Here is a 16,206-nt window from a genome sequence, read left to right as displayed (position 1 = left end):
TCTTCCGGCTGCCGTGCACGCACCTAATTAGACTGGACATTAGCAACACATCTCGAAGAAGTGTTTTGTTTTGTGTTTTTTTAAATACACAGGCCAGTATTTTCAGAAGTAGAAGCCTAAAGTGAGACCCTTCAGCCTATATTTAGGCATCTCAGGGTGGGATTCCCAGAAGCTCCCACGTGACTTCAGAACGGATGTTAACGACGCCCTGGACTCGTGTCTCTCAGAAGAGATGAGCATTTTAAGAACAGGAGTACTTGTGGCACCTTAGAGACTAACAGATTTATTAGAGCATAAGCTTTCGTGGACTACAGCCCACTTCTTCTTATGCTCTAATAGATCTGTTAGTCTCTAAGGTGCCACAAGTACTCCTGTTCTTTTTGCAGATACAGACTAACACGGCTGCTACTCTGAAACCTGTCATTTTTAGAATGAAGCATCTTAGAAGACAAAATGCTATGTACGCTCTGAAAGTCTCTTACCAGTTAGCAAACGGCAGAGTCCAGCATGAGCCATCCAGTTCAGCAATTGGAGACTAAGCGGGAAGCAGCTGGCTGATAAGGAGATCAGTCAACTGCTCTGGGGAAAGGACCTACTGAATGGTACATGCCTGACCCTGCAAGCAGGGGAGGGTAACCGGACTCTTGCAGTCCTACTAGTCAGATAGAAACAGAACAAGCCAATTACACTTTTAAACTTTCACATAAGAATCAAAAATACTGATTCTTATTAATCTTAATTTAGCTTTGCCCTCTGGGGCACCTGGCATTGGCCACTGTCGGAAGACAGGATACTGGGATAGATGGATCTTTGGTCTGACCCAGTATAGCCGTTCTTATGTTCTTAACCTCTGGCGAAAAGGGAAGCCCTGGGTACAGCCAGCTCCCACTGGGGTGCAGGCCCTCCAGGGGCATGAGCCATTAGTGAGGCTGGACGCTACCTGAATGGCACTGTTCCCCAGAAACACACACACACACACAATGCTTCCCCCTCACACACACCTGGACCCCTGAAGAGGCTGCTATGAGGGACTGCAGGAGACTGATCTCGAGGATACTGGGGGGGGGGGGGGGGGGAAGAGTGTCTCCCACTGGCCTCAAAATCACTGGCCACTTCTGAAGATTTAGGCCCTAATCTCTGCGAACCCAGCCCGTATCCAAAGCACATGCTGAGGACGAAGAGCGACATCTGCTGGACACATGTAGCACTGAGTCGCCTCCCAGCCTAGCCCACGACCACTGCAGCACCATCACAGTGAATGCTGGAGCAAGGAGCAGCTCTCTCCCCAGTTCTGCAGACAGCGAGCTCCCAAACAGCAGCTGCTCCCTGTGAGGCTGGACTCCATATGCTTTATGAAAATATGCTTATGAGTGTGAATATGATGCAACTGGCATATGCTTTATGCAAGAGGTCTCTTGTAAGGTATGGTTAAAAAGCTTATCTACTGGGTGTGTTCATCCTATTTGTTTGCATGTATTATTTCTATGTCTGGAGTTAGGAGAATAAGATATAAACTTGTATTACTGATGTAAACATATTAAGTGGAAGCCATTAAGGGTACTTCAGAGTCAATGACCTGTAAATGGCTCTGTTTACTTGCAAACCTTCCTGTGTATGTGTGGGCCAGCCCAGGAAGAATGGAGGCTGGGGTCTCACAGGACATGTGACCATGTCACATGATACTAAAATCCATCTTAAAACTGGTACTTTTCCATTTAGAAGGAGGGGTGGGGACCCAGAGAGACAAAAGATTCCCACCTTGTGCCAATGCTATGAAAGGGGGCGTAGCAGAACAAAAGAGGCCAGTCATGAGAAAACCCTTAGTTACCACCTGAGATGCCTGCTGGAACTAACAAGGACAGTACCGGGAAAAGGATTGGGCCCAGACTAGGAAGGAGTCTAGTCTGTGAAAGAAGCTTATTGGAACATCTCTGAGGGTGAGATTTACCTGTAATCAGTTTCTTAATGTATTAGGTTTAGACTTCTTGTTTTTGCTTTATTTTGCTTGGTGGCTTACTTTGTTCTGTCTGTTATTACTTGAAACCACTTGAATCCTACTTTTTATAATTAATAAAACCAAGTTTATTAGTAAACCCAGAGTAAGTGATGAATACCTGGGGGAGCAAACAGCTGTGCATATCTCTCTATCAGTGATATAGAGGGTGGACAATTTATGAGTTTACCCTGTATAAGCTTTATACAGAGTAAAACGGATTTATTTGGGGTTTGGATCCCATTGGGAGCTGGGTGTCTGGGTGCTAGAGACAAGCAACCTGCTGAGTGGTTTTCACTTAAAGCCTGCAGCTTTGGGGGTGTGGTCCAGACCCTGGGTCTGTGTTGCAGCAGGCTAGCGTGTCTGGCTCAACAAGGCAGGGTTCTGGAGACCCAAGCTGGCAGGGAAAATGGGCTCAGAGGTAATTTCAGCAAATCAGGTGACAGTCCCAAGGGGGTCTTTGTGACCGAACCCATCACACTCCCTGCCCCCCAGTCTGTGTCTGCTCCCACTCTCTGACAGCACAGGAGTCACTTGCCAGGGCGGTGCCAAGCGGTGGTTACTCACTGTATCGTGGGGACGGGGAGCGGCTCTGCCTGCTGTACTGCCTTTCCCATTCTTCCCGCTCCTTCTCTCGCCGCTCTCTCTCCCTGCAGAGAAACAAGAGGGCTTAGCGCACAACCTGCAGAGAGCACGCCCAGAGAACAACAGGGGAAGCAAGAGAGTTTACTTCATGCGGATCTTCCGGGCCATGGCTCGCAGCTCGTCTTCTCGCTCCTGAAAGAGAGAGGCACGGATCAGCCAAGGGCCACGGGTCATGCACAGGCAGCGAGGTGCCCTCAAGAGGCAGCTGCTACACGTTCATTCTGTGGGCAGAGCCCTTCAGAGCTCGGCTGAGGCATAGCCGCCCAAGCTCAGTGTGAACCCCAAAACACACACACTCCCTTCAGCACAGCAGTGCTCCCGTGACTTCACTCCCCACCCCTGGACCACCGCTGTGGATGCTAGCTCTGCTCTCTGGTAACACATCCCTGAGCACTCCTAACCAGGCAGAGGGGTCTGCAGAGAGAGGCCATTCCAAACGGCCAGACACTTCACCCAGGGGTAGTAGTGGCGCAGCCCAGTGGTTAGAGACGGACCCATGTCAGGGTGCAGCTGGGTCACATACCTGCCTTTCATGTTCCTGTTGCATCATCTTCTCTTGTGCTGCCTTTTTGTCAGCTTTAACTGAGAGAGACAGAGAGAGAGATTTTAAGCAGCTGCCACAAGGCCAGGCCAGAGCGGCAAGTGAATTGCATGATGAAACCGGGTTCTGCTTACACTGCCTGTTGAGAGCCTTCTGCATTCGCAACTTCAGCTTCTCCTGCGGAGTCAGCTTTGGCTACAAGGAAAGTTAAACAGAGACGTGTTAAGGGAAGGCCCAGGGACATCGGCACTGCCAGACAGGACCAGATCCGGAGGCACTCTTGCCGAGGAGGGCATCTCCTACACCAGATGCCTCAGAGGAAAAGACAGGAAACCCTGCAGCAGACAGATGGGGGAGCAACCTGCCCCGGCAGGTCTCATCCTGATCCTTGACACCTAGAGACTGGGTTAGGCCTTGAAGAAGGAGATTCTCCCCCCACTTCCAATGTTCTGTGTTGCGTTGACTAGAGTAACTCGGGATATTCTTGTAGCCACAGAAACGGCCAGTCCCTCATTGCATCTCGCCAAGTTTTTGGCCTCAGCAATATCCTATGTCAATGAGTTCCTTTTGAATAAAATATGAGAGTCAGTCTGTGGATGTCTTCATCCGTTTGGAATGTTCCCTTCTCATGCTGTGAGGCAGGGGAACGCTCCCAATCGCCCTTCTCGACCAGTCAGTCATTCATAGACTTTCTCCTGTTGCCTCTTATTCACCTCCTCTAGAGGAGTGTCTACCCTACAGCCAGGAGGTAAGATTGTAGACATACTCGAGATAGCTTTGATTGAACTTGATCAAAACTAGCTTGAGTAACAATAGCATTGAAGTCACAGCAGAAGGGGTGGAGGCATAGGCCAGCTGCTCCTAGGGTCCAAGGTAGCTAGATCAAATCTACCTCAGGCATATCTGCACATGCTGCAATCCCACTTCCAACTGCAGTGTAGACATACCCTAAGGGAAAAAAGCCAAATCTTTTCACTCCCTCCAGCCAAGAGTTTTTCTAGGCCTTTGACCATTGTTTCAGATTTGTAGATTCCAAGGCCAGAAGGGACCATTGTGTGTAACCCAGGCCAGGGAACGGCCCAAAAATAATTCCTAGGGCAGAGCTTTTGGAAAACCATTCAATCTTGATTTAAAAGTTGCCAGGGATGGAGAATCCACTATGACCGCTGGTAAGTTGTTCCAATGGATAATGACTCTCACTGTTCCAGTCTGACTTTGTCTAGCTTCAACCTCCAGCCATCGGATCGTGTTAGACCTTTCGCCGCTAGATGGAAGAGCCAGTTATTAAATATTTGTTCCCCACACAGGTACTTGTAGACTGTGATCAAGCCCCCCCCCCTCCTCTGAACCTCCTGTTCTAGGGTATCCTGTGTGAGATGGGGTGACCAATGCATTTACATCACTCCAAGGTGGGCGAGGGGGAGGAAAACGTACTTTTCTGACTTTTTCTGGGAGCACTCTCAGGCTGTGTGCCAAGCTGGGCCTCTCAGCTCTGGGGAGCTGCCCTGTGGACAGGCAGCCAGAAACAAGAGGCTTCACTGGTGAGAATACGCAACTCTACTTAGGCCAGCAGGGACCCACTCACAGGCACGCAGGGGCACCCAAAGGAGGGGCCAAGGGCCACTCTCCAGTTGGTTCTAGCATAGATGGGAGCTGGGCAAAGGCTGCTGCTCCTCTAACAGCCACAGGAAGGGCTTGGGGACTGGAGGAACTCAGCCCAGCCAGCCATGCCTGTTCATGCAGCCGGGAGGAGACCAGCACCAGCAATACTCCAGGGGCCTTTCAATACAGGTAGGCTCAGAGAGAACCCAGCTCCACGTCTCTGGGGACAGCATGGATCTCTCGCAGGGATTCTAGCCAAGTAAGAATGTGCCTAACACCTGCAGGGCTGGGGAGCCCTGGGCACCCTAGCCCAGCTCCATTCATGGAGGGCCAGGCTGGCCAGGGCTTCACCTCCATTAGCCCACTGGCGGAAGTGCAGAAGCTCGTCCCAGAGTCCGATTCTCTGAATGCGAGAAGTTAGTGTGGATTGCTGCTGTTGGCTGTCAGTCATGTTGATTGACATTTCCCCAGTGCTTTAGCAAATTTGATCGATTAGCCCAGTGTATTAAGCAGACAAGAAAACATGTTTGACAATTGCCTTGGGGCTAGAGCCAGCTCCCCACATTCAAATCATACCAAGAAGGCACCTGGCCTATATACACCCGTGGCTTGCTCCTTTCTGACAGACAGCATCCATCTGACAGCCTGAGCCTTAAGGGTCACACAAAGGCTCCCCATGGTGGTGGTGGCTTGGAGATGACCTGCAGAGCGGCAGGCAGAGGGATGCCAGGGTAAACCCAAGGGCACTCCCTCCCTTGCTCTGCAGAGGATCCCACTGCACACCCCCACACAGGCACCTTGCTTCCCTAGGGGCCCAGCCTTGGGATCTAGACCATCAGGAGTTCATTGGGTGCTACTCCTTCCCAGACACATGGAGGGAAGCCAACACCCTGCTGCCCATTCCTGGAGAGCCAGTGCGCACCTGGATCTCAGGTAGGAATGCAGCGAGCCTGCTTTCCCTTCCTCTTCGGGATCTCAAGGACACAAGGGTCAACAGAACACAGAGCGCCTCTCTGCATTGCGGGCTGACTTGGCCATGAAATGGCCTTGCAGAGTACAGCAGGGCCCCCTGCTTCCAATCCAGCACCTCTCCCTCCATGTCTGGAACTCCTTCCCAGGGGCTCCATCTGGAGTCAGGGCCATGCAGGCTGGGAGGATCAGGAACCTAACCCTGGGTCAAGCCGCTCCAACCTGCTGCCCAGGAACAGACAGCAGGCCCCAGAATGATGTAGGGATCCCACAGCTGCGAGGCCCGGAGTCCGAAAGCCCCCAGGAGGTTTGTTCCAGGAACCGAACAGCTGGGAAGGGAGGGTGTGTCCTGGCCCCAGCCCCCTTGGCAGCTCAAAGCACCTTCTCCCCTCAACGAGTCTCCCAAAGCTCCTCTTTGCGGCGCTTTGTTTACTGCTTGGTGCACCTGCACCCAGGCAGGCAAGCGGGAGCACAGTCACAAGGAACTCGCTGCAGAGCAGCCCACGCCCCAGACCAACAGGGTCTGGAGAGCGCAGCTGGCGAGGGAGGGGTGGGTGTGAAGCCGCCAGGGGGACTGACGCACCAGGCTGGTTTTCAGGGATGGCAATAGTCCCAAAGCTTGGCACCCTTGCATTCTAGCTTAGTCAGTGCAATAGAGGATATAGGTTCATCTGCTTACAGGGGTCACTGAAGGTGGGGGATCTGGGTTAGCCCCCTTACAGGCCAGCCCCACCCCCCACACTATGGACTGGCTACTACCCAGCGGACTGGGGTCTTTGTGGAGCCAGGAGAAGGGAAGAGGTCTTCTGTTCCCAGGAATTCAGCGAAAGGGACAGTGACCCGAAACCCATCCCCACCTGTCAGTCACTCAGAGCTGAGACTGCTCGCCCGGAGGCAGGGGTGCTGGCACTTGCCTATGCCGGCTGCCGTCCATTCTCAGTTCTAAGGAGCTACTGGGCGTGGCGGGCCTGCCCCTTGAGGAGAGGGCTCAGGATTTCCAGCCCAGGGACAGGGGACTTGGGTTTCAAACGCAGTCAAGGAGCCTTTCATTCAGACAAGTCCCTGCATCTCCTCACTCCCGTGAACTACAGGGTCCCTTAGTTTGTTCTGCAGTGATGTGAATTAAACAGGTGAGGTTAAATTCTTACTGACTTTGGCAGCTCCTGTCTCTTTACCACCAGCAGTGTCAGCCCTAGAGGGGGAAAAGAGCTGTGATCAGAAGCACTGTGGAGCGGAGGAGACGCAATGTCCTTGTCTGGGAGAGGGAGAGGCCCAGCACTAACCTCCCCCCTCAGACGCGGGCAGACCCGGCAGCTCCCACAGAGCTCGGCATTCGTCTCCTTCCCGTACCCACGCCGCCGGGTGCCAGCGCTCCCCAGGGCAGGGGCAGGAGAAGCCCCTTCTGTTGCAGGGCTCAAGGCCAAACACAGCATGCGGAAGGGAGGCCAGGGGAAGCGCTAGAACAGGGAGGCCTTCCCTCGCTCACTTTTTCAGTTTCTCCCCCACGGCTGGGGAAGCTGCAGGCCTCAGCAGTTTCTCTCTTGCTGGAGAAGCTGATCTGCTGCGGCTTCGTGAATCGCTAGGACTCCTGCTGCTCCGACTGCTACTCCAGTGTCTCCCCGCTCGGCCGCTCCGGCGATAGCGCTCCCCGGACCGGGAATGGCTCCTAAAAACGCACAGGACATAGCCTCCAAGCCTTCCCTACGCCACAGAGCGTGCCAGCCTCCCTCCCTCCACATGCCCTGGAAGTGGAGCAGTAGCATGGCATTAGGGTTGCCAATCCCACAGCTGCGGATAACTGCGGGAAGTGATGTTGTCTCCCATAGCCCCATCCAGAGGGGGAGTGGCCTCCGGCCAGGGCTGGAGCGGTTCCTCGAAGTACAGAGAAGGGAGGAGGAACCCAAGGTGTAAAGCTGCCATCTCACCCCCACCCAGCCCTGTCCCTACCTCTGCCTCACTGCAGGCTGCAGCAGCACATGGCCCCATTGCAGGGTGAACAAGCCATGCCTGGAAATTCCTGCAACCCCCCACTCGGCTCACTGCACAGCTCCGGGCAGGACGTACCTGGACCTGCGACGGGAGCTGTACCGGCGGCTCCGATCGGCCGAGTGTGATCTGGAGCGGCGGCGGCCATCCCGTGAGCCCCCTCCGGAGTAGCGCCGGCTCCTGCTGCGGGAGCGGGAATACCGTCGGCTGTGGGAGCGGCGGTACCGGCTGGACCGGTGGTGGTGCCCACCGGCTCGGTGGGAGCGGGAGCTGGAGCGGGAACTCGAAGAGGACGAGGAGGACGGGGATGAGGACGAGGAGGAGGAGCGTCTCCTACAGAGTGACAGAGACAACGCAAGCCATTCACGCAGAGGGCAGAGATGTGACACAGGGGGTGCCAAAGAACTGGAGCACCACGGCACGCCAAGATCCCTGCCCTTCCCCTAAGTAGCACTGGACAGACTCAGCCCCTGGCCTCTGCCCCCGGCTAGCACAGCCAGAGTGAAGAAGCAGGGCTTGGCATGAAGGAGGAACAAGCATGTTGTGATGGTTGTTACCAGTTCTTCCCCCAGTCCAGCTCCGAGACACTCTCAAATACAGCAGCTCTTCAGAGCCAGGAGACAACGGCAAGTGGGGCCACACGAAGGCATCAGAAAACCTCCCCCTCACTGCCGCCAGGATCCCTGCACGCTGGCCCAGGAGAGGGCTAAGAAACGGACAGCAGTGCCCCAAATGACTCCCAGCATGTTCAGTGTCCCCTGCTCCCCCAGCAGTGTCCTTATGCTTCAGCTGCGGAGAGAACCCTGTGGACCAGCCCCACCTATTCTGCACCATCACCCCCCGGTGGCTAGCAGCTCTGCTCCAGTCCCCAGGGGCAAGGCTTGCACGTCAGTGGCTGCAACGCAACTGCCTGCTGCCCAATTCCCTTGTGCACAGCGTGAGAGCATCTGGGGGTGTCCAGGGCCCACTGACAGGGGGAGCCCCCCCGCCCCAACAGGAGAGGCTAGGGGCTCAGAAACTCATGTCTGTCCTTCCGGTACCAGAATCCTTCATCTTCCATTCCCCACTGGGGACCCTCAAAGGTAGGCTGCAGGGAGAACGGGGGGCCCAGGCCTTCATGCAGGCTTGTTAGGCTAGCAAGTCCGTTCTGGTCTTGCCAGTCTGCCCCAGAAGACCCTACGGAGGACAGGGCTAGCAGCGACGTCCATAGTCCCAGAGCACGCAGGGGAAGCCCAATTGCGATGGTACAGGCTGTTCAAACCTGCATTGAGCCAGGGCTGGTTACACCATCCTACCACAATGCTGGGGAAAAGCCTGAAGTCTTATCACGCCCCTCCCCTTAAGGGCTGAGCCCCTGCCCGGGTCCTCCAACGAGGCCTCCAGCAAGGTACAGGCGCCACACCGGGCTCAGTGAGTTAGGAGGGACGTGGTTCTGAGAAAGACCGATGGGAACGCTGGGCTCTTCTCATAGCCCCCTCCCATGGCCTCACTGCCTAAGACAGACAAGTGGCTTTGCAGCCCCCCCCACACTCCCAGCATGTCCTGAGGGCTGGGGGAGTGGATCACCACCATCCTGCAACGTGGGCCATGGGAAGGCTCCAATGTGCGACGACTCTCCCATGGGGCAGAGCTACCGGGGCAAACTGGGATTCTGGCAATGCTGCAACGGGGCACTGAGAGGGGCAGTAACGTTAGGCAGTGCCAGCCCAGACGCCAGGACATGCAGTTCCACTTGAGGGCACCACCCAGGGGCTCTGCAGAGCGTCTGCAGCTCCGTCTCCCTACACAGCCTTGGCCAAGCGCTGTGCAACGGGGTGCAGGTGGAGCCTCCAGCTCACACTAGTTAGCCACAGACACACAATGGCAACGATGCAGCCACAGCTCCGAGGCCAGGCACTAGCTTGGTCTATATGGTGCATACGAGGCACTTTACAACCCTGTGAGCTCTCAGCCTGCGCTCAAGTGCCCTGCTCGTCTGGAGAGGGAGCTGGGACAGGCCAGTGCGCTGAGAACAGGGCCAGGAAGTACAGCAACTCCGGGGGGGCGGGGGGGCGAAGGAAGGGGGGCAGGGAACGCAAGGAGAGGAGAGGAAGGGATATTGTGGGCAAGCAGGAGAGCTGCCCCTTTCCAGCTGCCAGATCCCCCATGTCCTAGAATCTCTCCCCCTCACTGACATGCCAGGTCCCTTCCCTAGGCCCCAGGACGAGCTGCCCCCCGGAGTTCCCCCTCATAAGTCGAGGGTCTGGCTATTCAGGGCCTTCCAGGCACTGTCTACCCAAACAGGCCTCTCGCTCAGTCTGCTGGAGAGTGCCCCCAACTGGCCACCCCACACAGCACCTGGCCAGCCCGTGGGCAGGGTTGACAACGAAATGGCAGCTGGAAAGGACTGGATGCCAAGAGCTCTCACTGGACAGGGTCTCCAAGCAGGGGCAGCTTGGCTTGGTGCCCATCGGGGGCACAGAGGGTGCAGGCCGATCACGTAGATGGGCCGTTAGCCCCTGCTGAGTCTCTGGTGTTAAGGTTTGGGAAAGCAAGCCAGACGGGGGAGTTACCGACCGGGAGGAGGCGCTATGACCTGCTGCAGCGCTGCCCTGATGCACTTGGGTGGAGCGCGGCTTGCCAAGGGAGACGGCTTTCCCAGGGACTCCTCCGGCTTGAGCAGCAGCAGCAGCGGCTTCCTCGTCACTGCCCCCGAAGCTAGTGATGAACGTGATCTTCTCTTCTTGGCCCGGGGAAGGCGAGCGAGAGCGCGAGCGGGATTCGGAGCTGGACTCTGAAGGCGACCTGGGAACGAAGGGAGAACAGAAGGGGCTGCTTCACTGCGGGAGGTGGAATTTACCAAAAGCTCCCGGGGCGGGGGGGGGGGGGGGGGGAGGGGGAGGGGCACACACTGCGGTGAATGCAGCTTCTGGACCCCTGCTGGACCTCCCTAGGGCTGCAGCAGACCCAGCGTGTACCGTAGCACCTGCTCCAGCAGGGGGTGACCTTCCCCCAGCCCAAGGGCCCCTCAGAAACAGTCGGAGTTTGTCAACTACAGGAATCCCCAGAGACTGTCGCTGCAGTGGCCTCTCCCCCAGAAGGGGCGGAGGGGCCGCAAACCACTCCTGCCATGCCCAGCAGCTACAGGCACTCACCGTTTGTAGGGATCGTACGTGGGGCTGTCTCTCCTCGCATAGCTGCAAAGAGAGAACACGTTATGGAGAGCCTGTGCCAAGGACCATGGAGAGATCCAAGGAGCACAGCCTGCCCTGTGGCCAGCAGCCAGGCGCCCGGCGGAGTGACCAGCTGGCAGCACAACCACGCTGCTCACCCTCCCCAGTGCCCCATTCCGTGCAGGAAGCAGGGCAGAGCTACTCCTCTTGGGTTTAACCCGCCCCACTAGTGTCGCAGCCCCCCACAGACCTCATCTACTGAATGGAGCAGAGGCCTCTCCCAGAGAGGGAACGTAACCCTGGTGCCCACGGCCTGTACTGGCTCTACATGGAGGTGAGAACACGGAGATACCAGCTGCAGCCCACAATGTGTTACCTGGGCTGCAGAGGCCGGGTGCCAGGGCAGCAGCAGCCCCGGGGCTTGTGAGGGGTGGGGCTGGGTGCCCTGGCCCCGCAGGGCAGCCCGGCTGGACCTCTCCACGCTGGGCAGCTGGGAACCCAGCAGACCCCCGGCATGCGGGCTGGTCTTTAGCACACAGCTGTGCACTAACTGGGCTGCATGCGTTCCCGCAGGTTGAGAACTGCTCCTCTCACTCTTTGTGACGCAGACAGAAGAAGCCTGTCAGCCTATGATGGTTGAAAAAATTATCAGTTGCATCAGATTCGGTTCTGGATTTAACTAAAGCCCAGGGGGGAATGTTCCTAAGTTCGTGTCTGCTAGGGAGAATGACATTGCAACTAGGTTGCATCCAGTTAGTCCCAGGGACCAGGCAATACTGGTGCTTCTATTTTGCCTGTTGCTAGTGTGTTGCCGAGTAAAGATAGGACAACTCTGTTTAATCAGGGCGATATCACAGCCAGCGCACAAGGAGAGCAGGAAAGTGATTGAACTGCGTTACCCACTGACAGTGTGGAAACTTGTAACTAAGGTAGTGTGCGCGGAGCCTGGTGACCTGTGTGTTGCCAGTGAGGAAAGCTGCGAAGGGAAGGAAAATGCCTTTAACTATGGAGTTCAGCAGCTTGCCTAAAAGGGGGCTGTGTAAAAATCCTCCTAATGGGCCAGAGGTGATTGAGTGTAAGTGACACTCAGAGGGAGTTTGGTTGTGGCTCCGCAGAGCAATGCTTCTGTGGAGCAAGATAAACGTGAACGGTTGCTTAAAGAAGCTCCTAAGGAGAAGAATCCTCATGGTTGTTTTTGCAAAGCAGTTTGCTGTAACCGAGGGGTGTGGAAGTGAATTAATTGAGGTAGATCAGGATGAATTTCTGTCTGTAGAAGGCAACGGTTTGTTGAGAGATTTGTTTCAGTTCCTAACAGCCAGAATTTTTCTGTTGAAAATGGATCCACTGACTTTGCTTTAGAAAGACCCCAGTGTGAATAACTTAGAGAAGGCGTCAGATGGAATGAAATTTGTCAGGGAATTTGAACAGCCCTATGATGACGACCAAGTGGCTGTGCTTGACCAGCTTGTTGGGAAGACGACGTTGTTGGAACATGAATGTCTCCATACGGATTCTGTAAAAAGTGACAAAGAGTCCTGTGGTACCTTATAGGCTAACTGTCTGTTAGTCTATAAGGTGCCACAGGACTCTTTGTCGCTTTTTACAGATCCAGATTAACATGGCTACCCCTCGGATACTGATTCTGTGAGTGAACAGTCTGTATCTCAGGTTGAAAGAGAAGACTGAGTAACTGAATCTACAGAGCAGGACAGCTGTGCAGTTATCTCTTGAGAATACAGGGGATGGCAGGCAAACTTTCACCCCTAGACACTTCAGATATGACTTTTAGTCTCTTAGTGGACTTGACATCTGATTCCAGGTGGAACCAGAGGTTGGTAATGGAAGGACAAAAGAACCTTGAGTCTAACATGCTAGTGAAAATGGATGGTATCTCTTTAAGACAGAGTCCAGCCTTAGAATTGGTAATGGTTAAGAATCTGAAAACTAACAAACAAACTAGTGTCTGTGTTGATGCAAATTACCTGACTGATTTGGGGGGGCAGGAGGAGGAGAAAGACTTGCCCACACCATAGCTTTTAGCAAAGAGGACACACATAGCCAATCAATGGATTCTGTTACACAAAAGAGCTCAGATTTTGACCCTTCAGGACAGGGAGGAAGGGGAAAAACTTCATCTTGCTAATGGAAGCCACAAGTTAACCCTAAAATGCCAAAACCTCAACAGTATTGAGTCAGAGACACAGCATGACAAAAATGCTTGTAAATATACAAGTGACAGATCTGATGTTAATATTATTGCTAATATTAACTGCTGTGGCTAGTTTGTTGCTGATACCAAAAACTGTACAAATGTACGGTGTGCATGATCTTTCGGAAAAACCCTTAAACATGTTGGGAGTGGTACGTAAGAACCCGCTATGTGCTAGAAGCTTTTAAGGGTTACTGTTTCTTTACATGACAACACACTTTATGTTAAAAGGCCTTGGGATACTGATATTTCATAGCTAGTGCCTGTAACCAGTCTTAAAACTTTTCACATCAGAGAAGGCATTATAGACCTAATATGCTGTATGAAAAGGGAAACTAAGGCACACCACCCTATTGCTTTCATGGCTAAATGCCAAGATTCCTACACTACGGAGAACATTAATATTTACATTGGCTTGATGTTAATTGGGTTCCAAACATTTGCCAGAGCTTGCATGGATAAATTAACTATTTTCATTAGCTCATGGCAAGATCATATGAGACATGCAAGAGCAGATCCAATCCACTATCTAACCAAGTTTTACCTTGGTTTGTAAAGGAATTCAATAATATTGTTACTTCCAGAATGAACCTTACAAAGAAAAAGCCTGTTTTAGCCAACCATGATTTTGATGAACCATTTCTGTTATACACGGATACTTCTAATGCTGGGTTAGAAGCTGTAGTAATATAGAACCAAGAATGAGAAGCTCCTATGATGCATTCAGCAGTGTCTGGGACACCCCTTCCTGCACCAATTTTGGGCTGAAACGGAAGTTTACTTTTGTTGCTGGTTTGGTATATCTTATAGGAGAATAACCACCAGTTTTGGGTTGTCTGCCCTATTTCTCAGCAGTGACCCATGAAGGAACGGGGACACCAGCCTCCCTGCTAAAGGAGTTCAGAGGAGAGGAGTCCAGACAAGCAGAGGCAGGGACGGAAGCACATGAAACATCTGGAGCTAAGCCAGCCGCCCCGAGGCCTTAAGCGACAGAGCTAATGAATTTACCAGATCACTGGCTTATAAATTCATGTGAGAGCAGAAGACTCCCTACCTTACACACAGACCCCTGGCCAAAGAAAGCATCACACTGCCCAGCCCCTTGGCGAGCTTGCACTAGCAGAATCCATGTGGACGGAGCCTTTTCAGAGCCAGTTGTTTGAAATAACCACGATTCCAGAAGGAGTCACTGCATTCAGGGCCGGGGGAGCTGCCGTGACAGTGCAGCAGGGGCCAGACACGGGAGACAAGAGCCCTTGCGCCCAGGACAGCCAGTGCCAGAGGCCCCGCCCCAGCACCCCGTTGCTCGCCAGCCCCTCTGGCTGACTAGTTTGCTGCAGGGGGACGTTACGTCGTCACCGCCTTACCTGGGAGGGCTGATTTTTCTTCCTTTTAAGCGCTTCTCTCTAAACTCCCTCCTCTGTCTGCGAGAACGACGGCCCTAGATGAGAAAGGCCCAGCACTGAGTGGCGGAGGAAAGCCTGCCAGGAACTTCCATTGCTCTCCCCCAGTACTAGGAGGTGGGAAATGAGTCTGTCCCAACCAGCTCCTCTGGGCTGAGCTGCCCCAGTCTGGGTGCAGGCCAGCCATGGGGAGTCCTGGCTAACATGGCCAGGTCTTTTAAAACCTCCTCTGCGTCCCTCTGCTAACCCTCTAGAAGCAGGGCCTACCTGGAAAGCACAACAGCTCTCCGGAGGGCACTGCTGACCCATGGGGAAAGCGGCTTCGCCAGGCTTGGGAAATACAGGCAGAGATCAGAGCAGGGCTGGGAAGAGGTCTGGCTGGGACAGCCCTCCCCAGGGCTGCGCCTTACCGAGTACATGGCTTTCTCCTCCTCGAGGGCTTTGGCGTGTTTAATGGCTTCTGCCTCCTCTTTGTCCTTCCGCAGCATCCTTCCGGAAAAGGAAAGAGAGCTGACTAAGTGTGGCTGTTCCCAGCGCTCACAGAGCCTGCCCTGCCCAGCCCCTGGATGGAGGTACACAACGCGGGGGCATGGGTGCACTGTGACAAAGGGACTTCACTACCACAACAAGTGCTGGCAAGCAAGAGCCTCCGCTCTGCCCCCACCCTGACGCAGCCCCAGCATCTGCCTCTAGCACAGGGGCTGCTACCAGAGCACTTGGGCCTTCAATGGAAGAGTCAAGGGCTAAGCTGGGCCTACAACTGAACAGTACCAGCGGTACCAGGGTGCCACTGGCACAAGGGAGGAAGCTCCAAGTTGGAGCGGCCCATGCAGCAGCAGCAGCGTCTGGGCTGCCCCTGGAAAGCAGGACGGGTGCCATCCAAAGGGTCTTACCCTAAAATTAACTAAGCAGCCACTGCTCCCCCAGGTGCATCAGTGAAGAGAGGAGCTGCATTTAACCCTGCACCTCTCCCTGGCTCTCCTGCCACCTGGGTCAGATGCTCTGCCCCTCGACGGGAGCAGTGCTGATGCCAGAGCTGGATGCTCCTCCCCACCGAGGGCTGGCACTTCACATGTACGGTAGGAGATGCAGCAGGCAGACAGCCAAACACATGGAGCTGCCCTGAAGCTGCACCAGTCTCTCACCGATACGTGCAGCAGCCAGACAGCCGCACACATCTGCCCCAAGCAACCTTCTCAGTGCATGTGGGCAGAGGGGCAGCAGCAGCTTCACCTAAGCCAGGGCTGCCAAGGGCCTGCTGCCACGGGAGCCCCCACACCAAGCCACAGTGGGTACATCTGCCCCCTACATCCCGCGGTAGACACAGCTCTGCTATGTGGCTCGTGACTACGGCAATCCAACCCCCCAGAGCACCTGAAGCTCTCTGAGATGAGGTGGTGCGCCTGGAGCTCGGCTCCGGGCCCTGACTCACACGTGGGCCTTACCTGACGAAGTCCCCCTCAGCCATCCCGTACGTGGTCGCCTGTTTATTCAGGTCAGCCACCTGCTCCTGATTTAACTCATCCACATCAACTTCCACATCTGCAAGCAGAGGCCTGGTGTCAGTGTGCCTGCAGACCTCGCCAGCCCTTGGGGCCGACAGCGAAGCTGGGCTGCTCTCCAGTTGCCCCCGGGCCACCTGAGGTGTTGCTGGAGTATCTGCTGCACCATAGTGCAGCTGAGGTTTGAAACGTGGGGGCCACAGG

The 16,206-nt window shown here is 54.7% G+C and overlaps 1 protein-coding gene across 10 annotated transcripts in view; it reads right to left on the bottom strand.

Moving 5' to 3' along the window:
• CLASRP (CLK4 associating serine/arginine rich protein) overlaps nucleotides 1–16,206 on the bottom strand; it is a 45,033-nt gene that overhangs the window by 7,175 nt on the left and 21,652 nt on the right. For 6 of the 10 annotated variants that reach the window (XM_005295694.4, XM_065570697.1, XM_065570696.1 and 3 more), the window contains 12 exons: nucleotides 15,946–16,042; nucleotides 14,911–14,989; nucleotides 14,465–14,538; nucleotides 10,871–10,912; nucleotides 10,293–10,520; nucleotides 7,815–8,069; nucleotides 7,237–7,416; nucleotides 6,903–6,942; nucleotides 3,314–3,374; nucleotides 3,162–3,220; nucleotides 2,724–2,770; nucleotides 2,561–2,643 (listed from right to left, as the gene is read on the bottom strand). In XM_005295694.4, coding sequence (XP_005295751.1) covers nucleotides 2,561–2,643; nucleotides 2,724–2,770; nucleotides 3,162–3,220; nucleotides 3,314–3,374; nucleotides 6,903–6,942; nucleotides 7,237–7,416; nucleotides 7,815–8,069; nucleotides 10,293–10,520; nucleotides 10,871–10,912; nucleotides 14,465–14,538; nucleotides 14,911–14,989; nucleotides 15,946–16,042 — 1,245 coding nt within the window. Of the gene's footprint in view, nucleotides 1–2,560; nucleotides 2,644–2,723; nucleotides 2,771–3,161; nucleotides 3,221–3,313; nucleotides 4,444–6,898; nucleotides 6,943–7,236; nucleotides 7,417–7,814; nucleotides 8,070–10,292; nucleotides 10,521–10,870; nucleotides 10,913–14,464; nucleotides 14,539–14,910; nucleotides 14,990–15,945; nucleotides 16,043–16,206 lie in introns of all 10 variants that reach the window. The other 4 variants (XR_010593356.1, XR_010593357.1, XR_010593355.1 and 1 more) reach the window with 3 other exon arrangements.

Source organism: Chrysemys picta, chromosome 17 (genome assembly GCF_011386835.1).
Source record: "Chrysemys picta bellii isolate R12L10 chromosome 17, ASM1138683v2, whole genome shotgun sequence".
Taxonomy (NCBI): domain Eukaryota; kingdom Metazoa; phylum Chordata; order Testudines; family Emydidae; genus Chrysemys; species Chrysemys picta.
The sequence above is the reverse complement of the archived record's forward strand: the minus strand, read 5'-3'. Positions and strand labels throughout refer to the sequence as shown.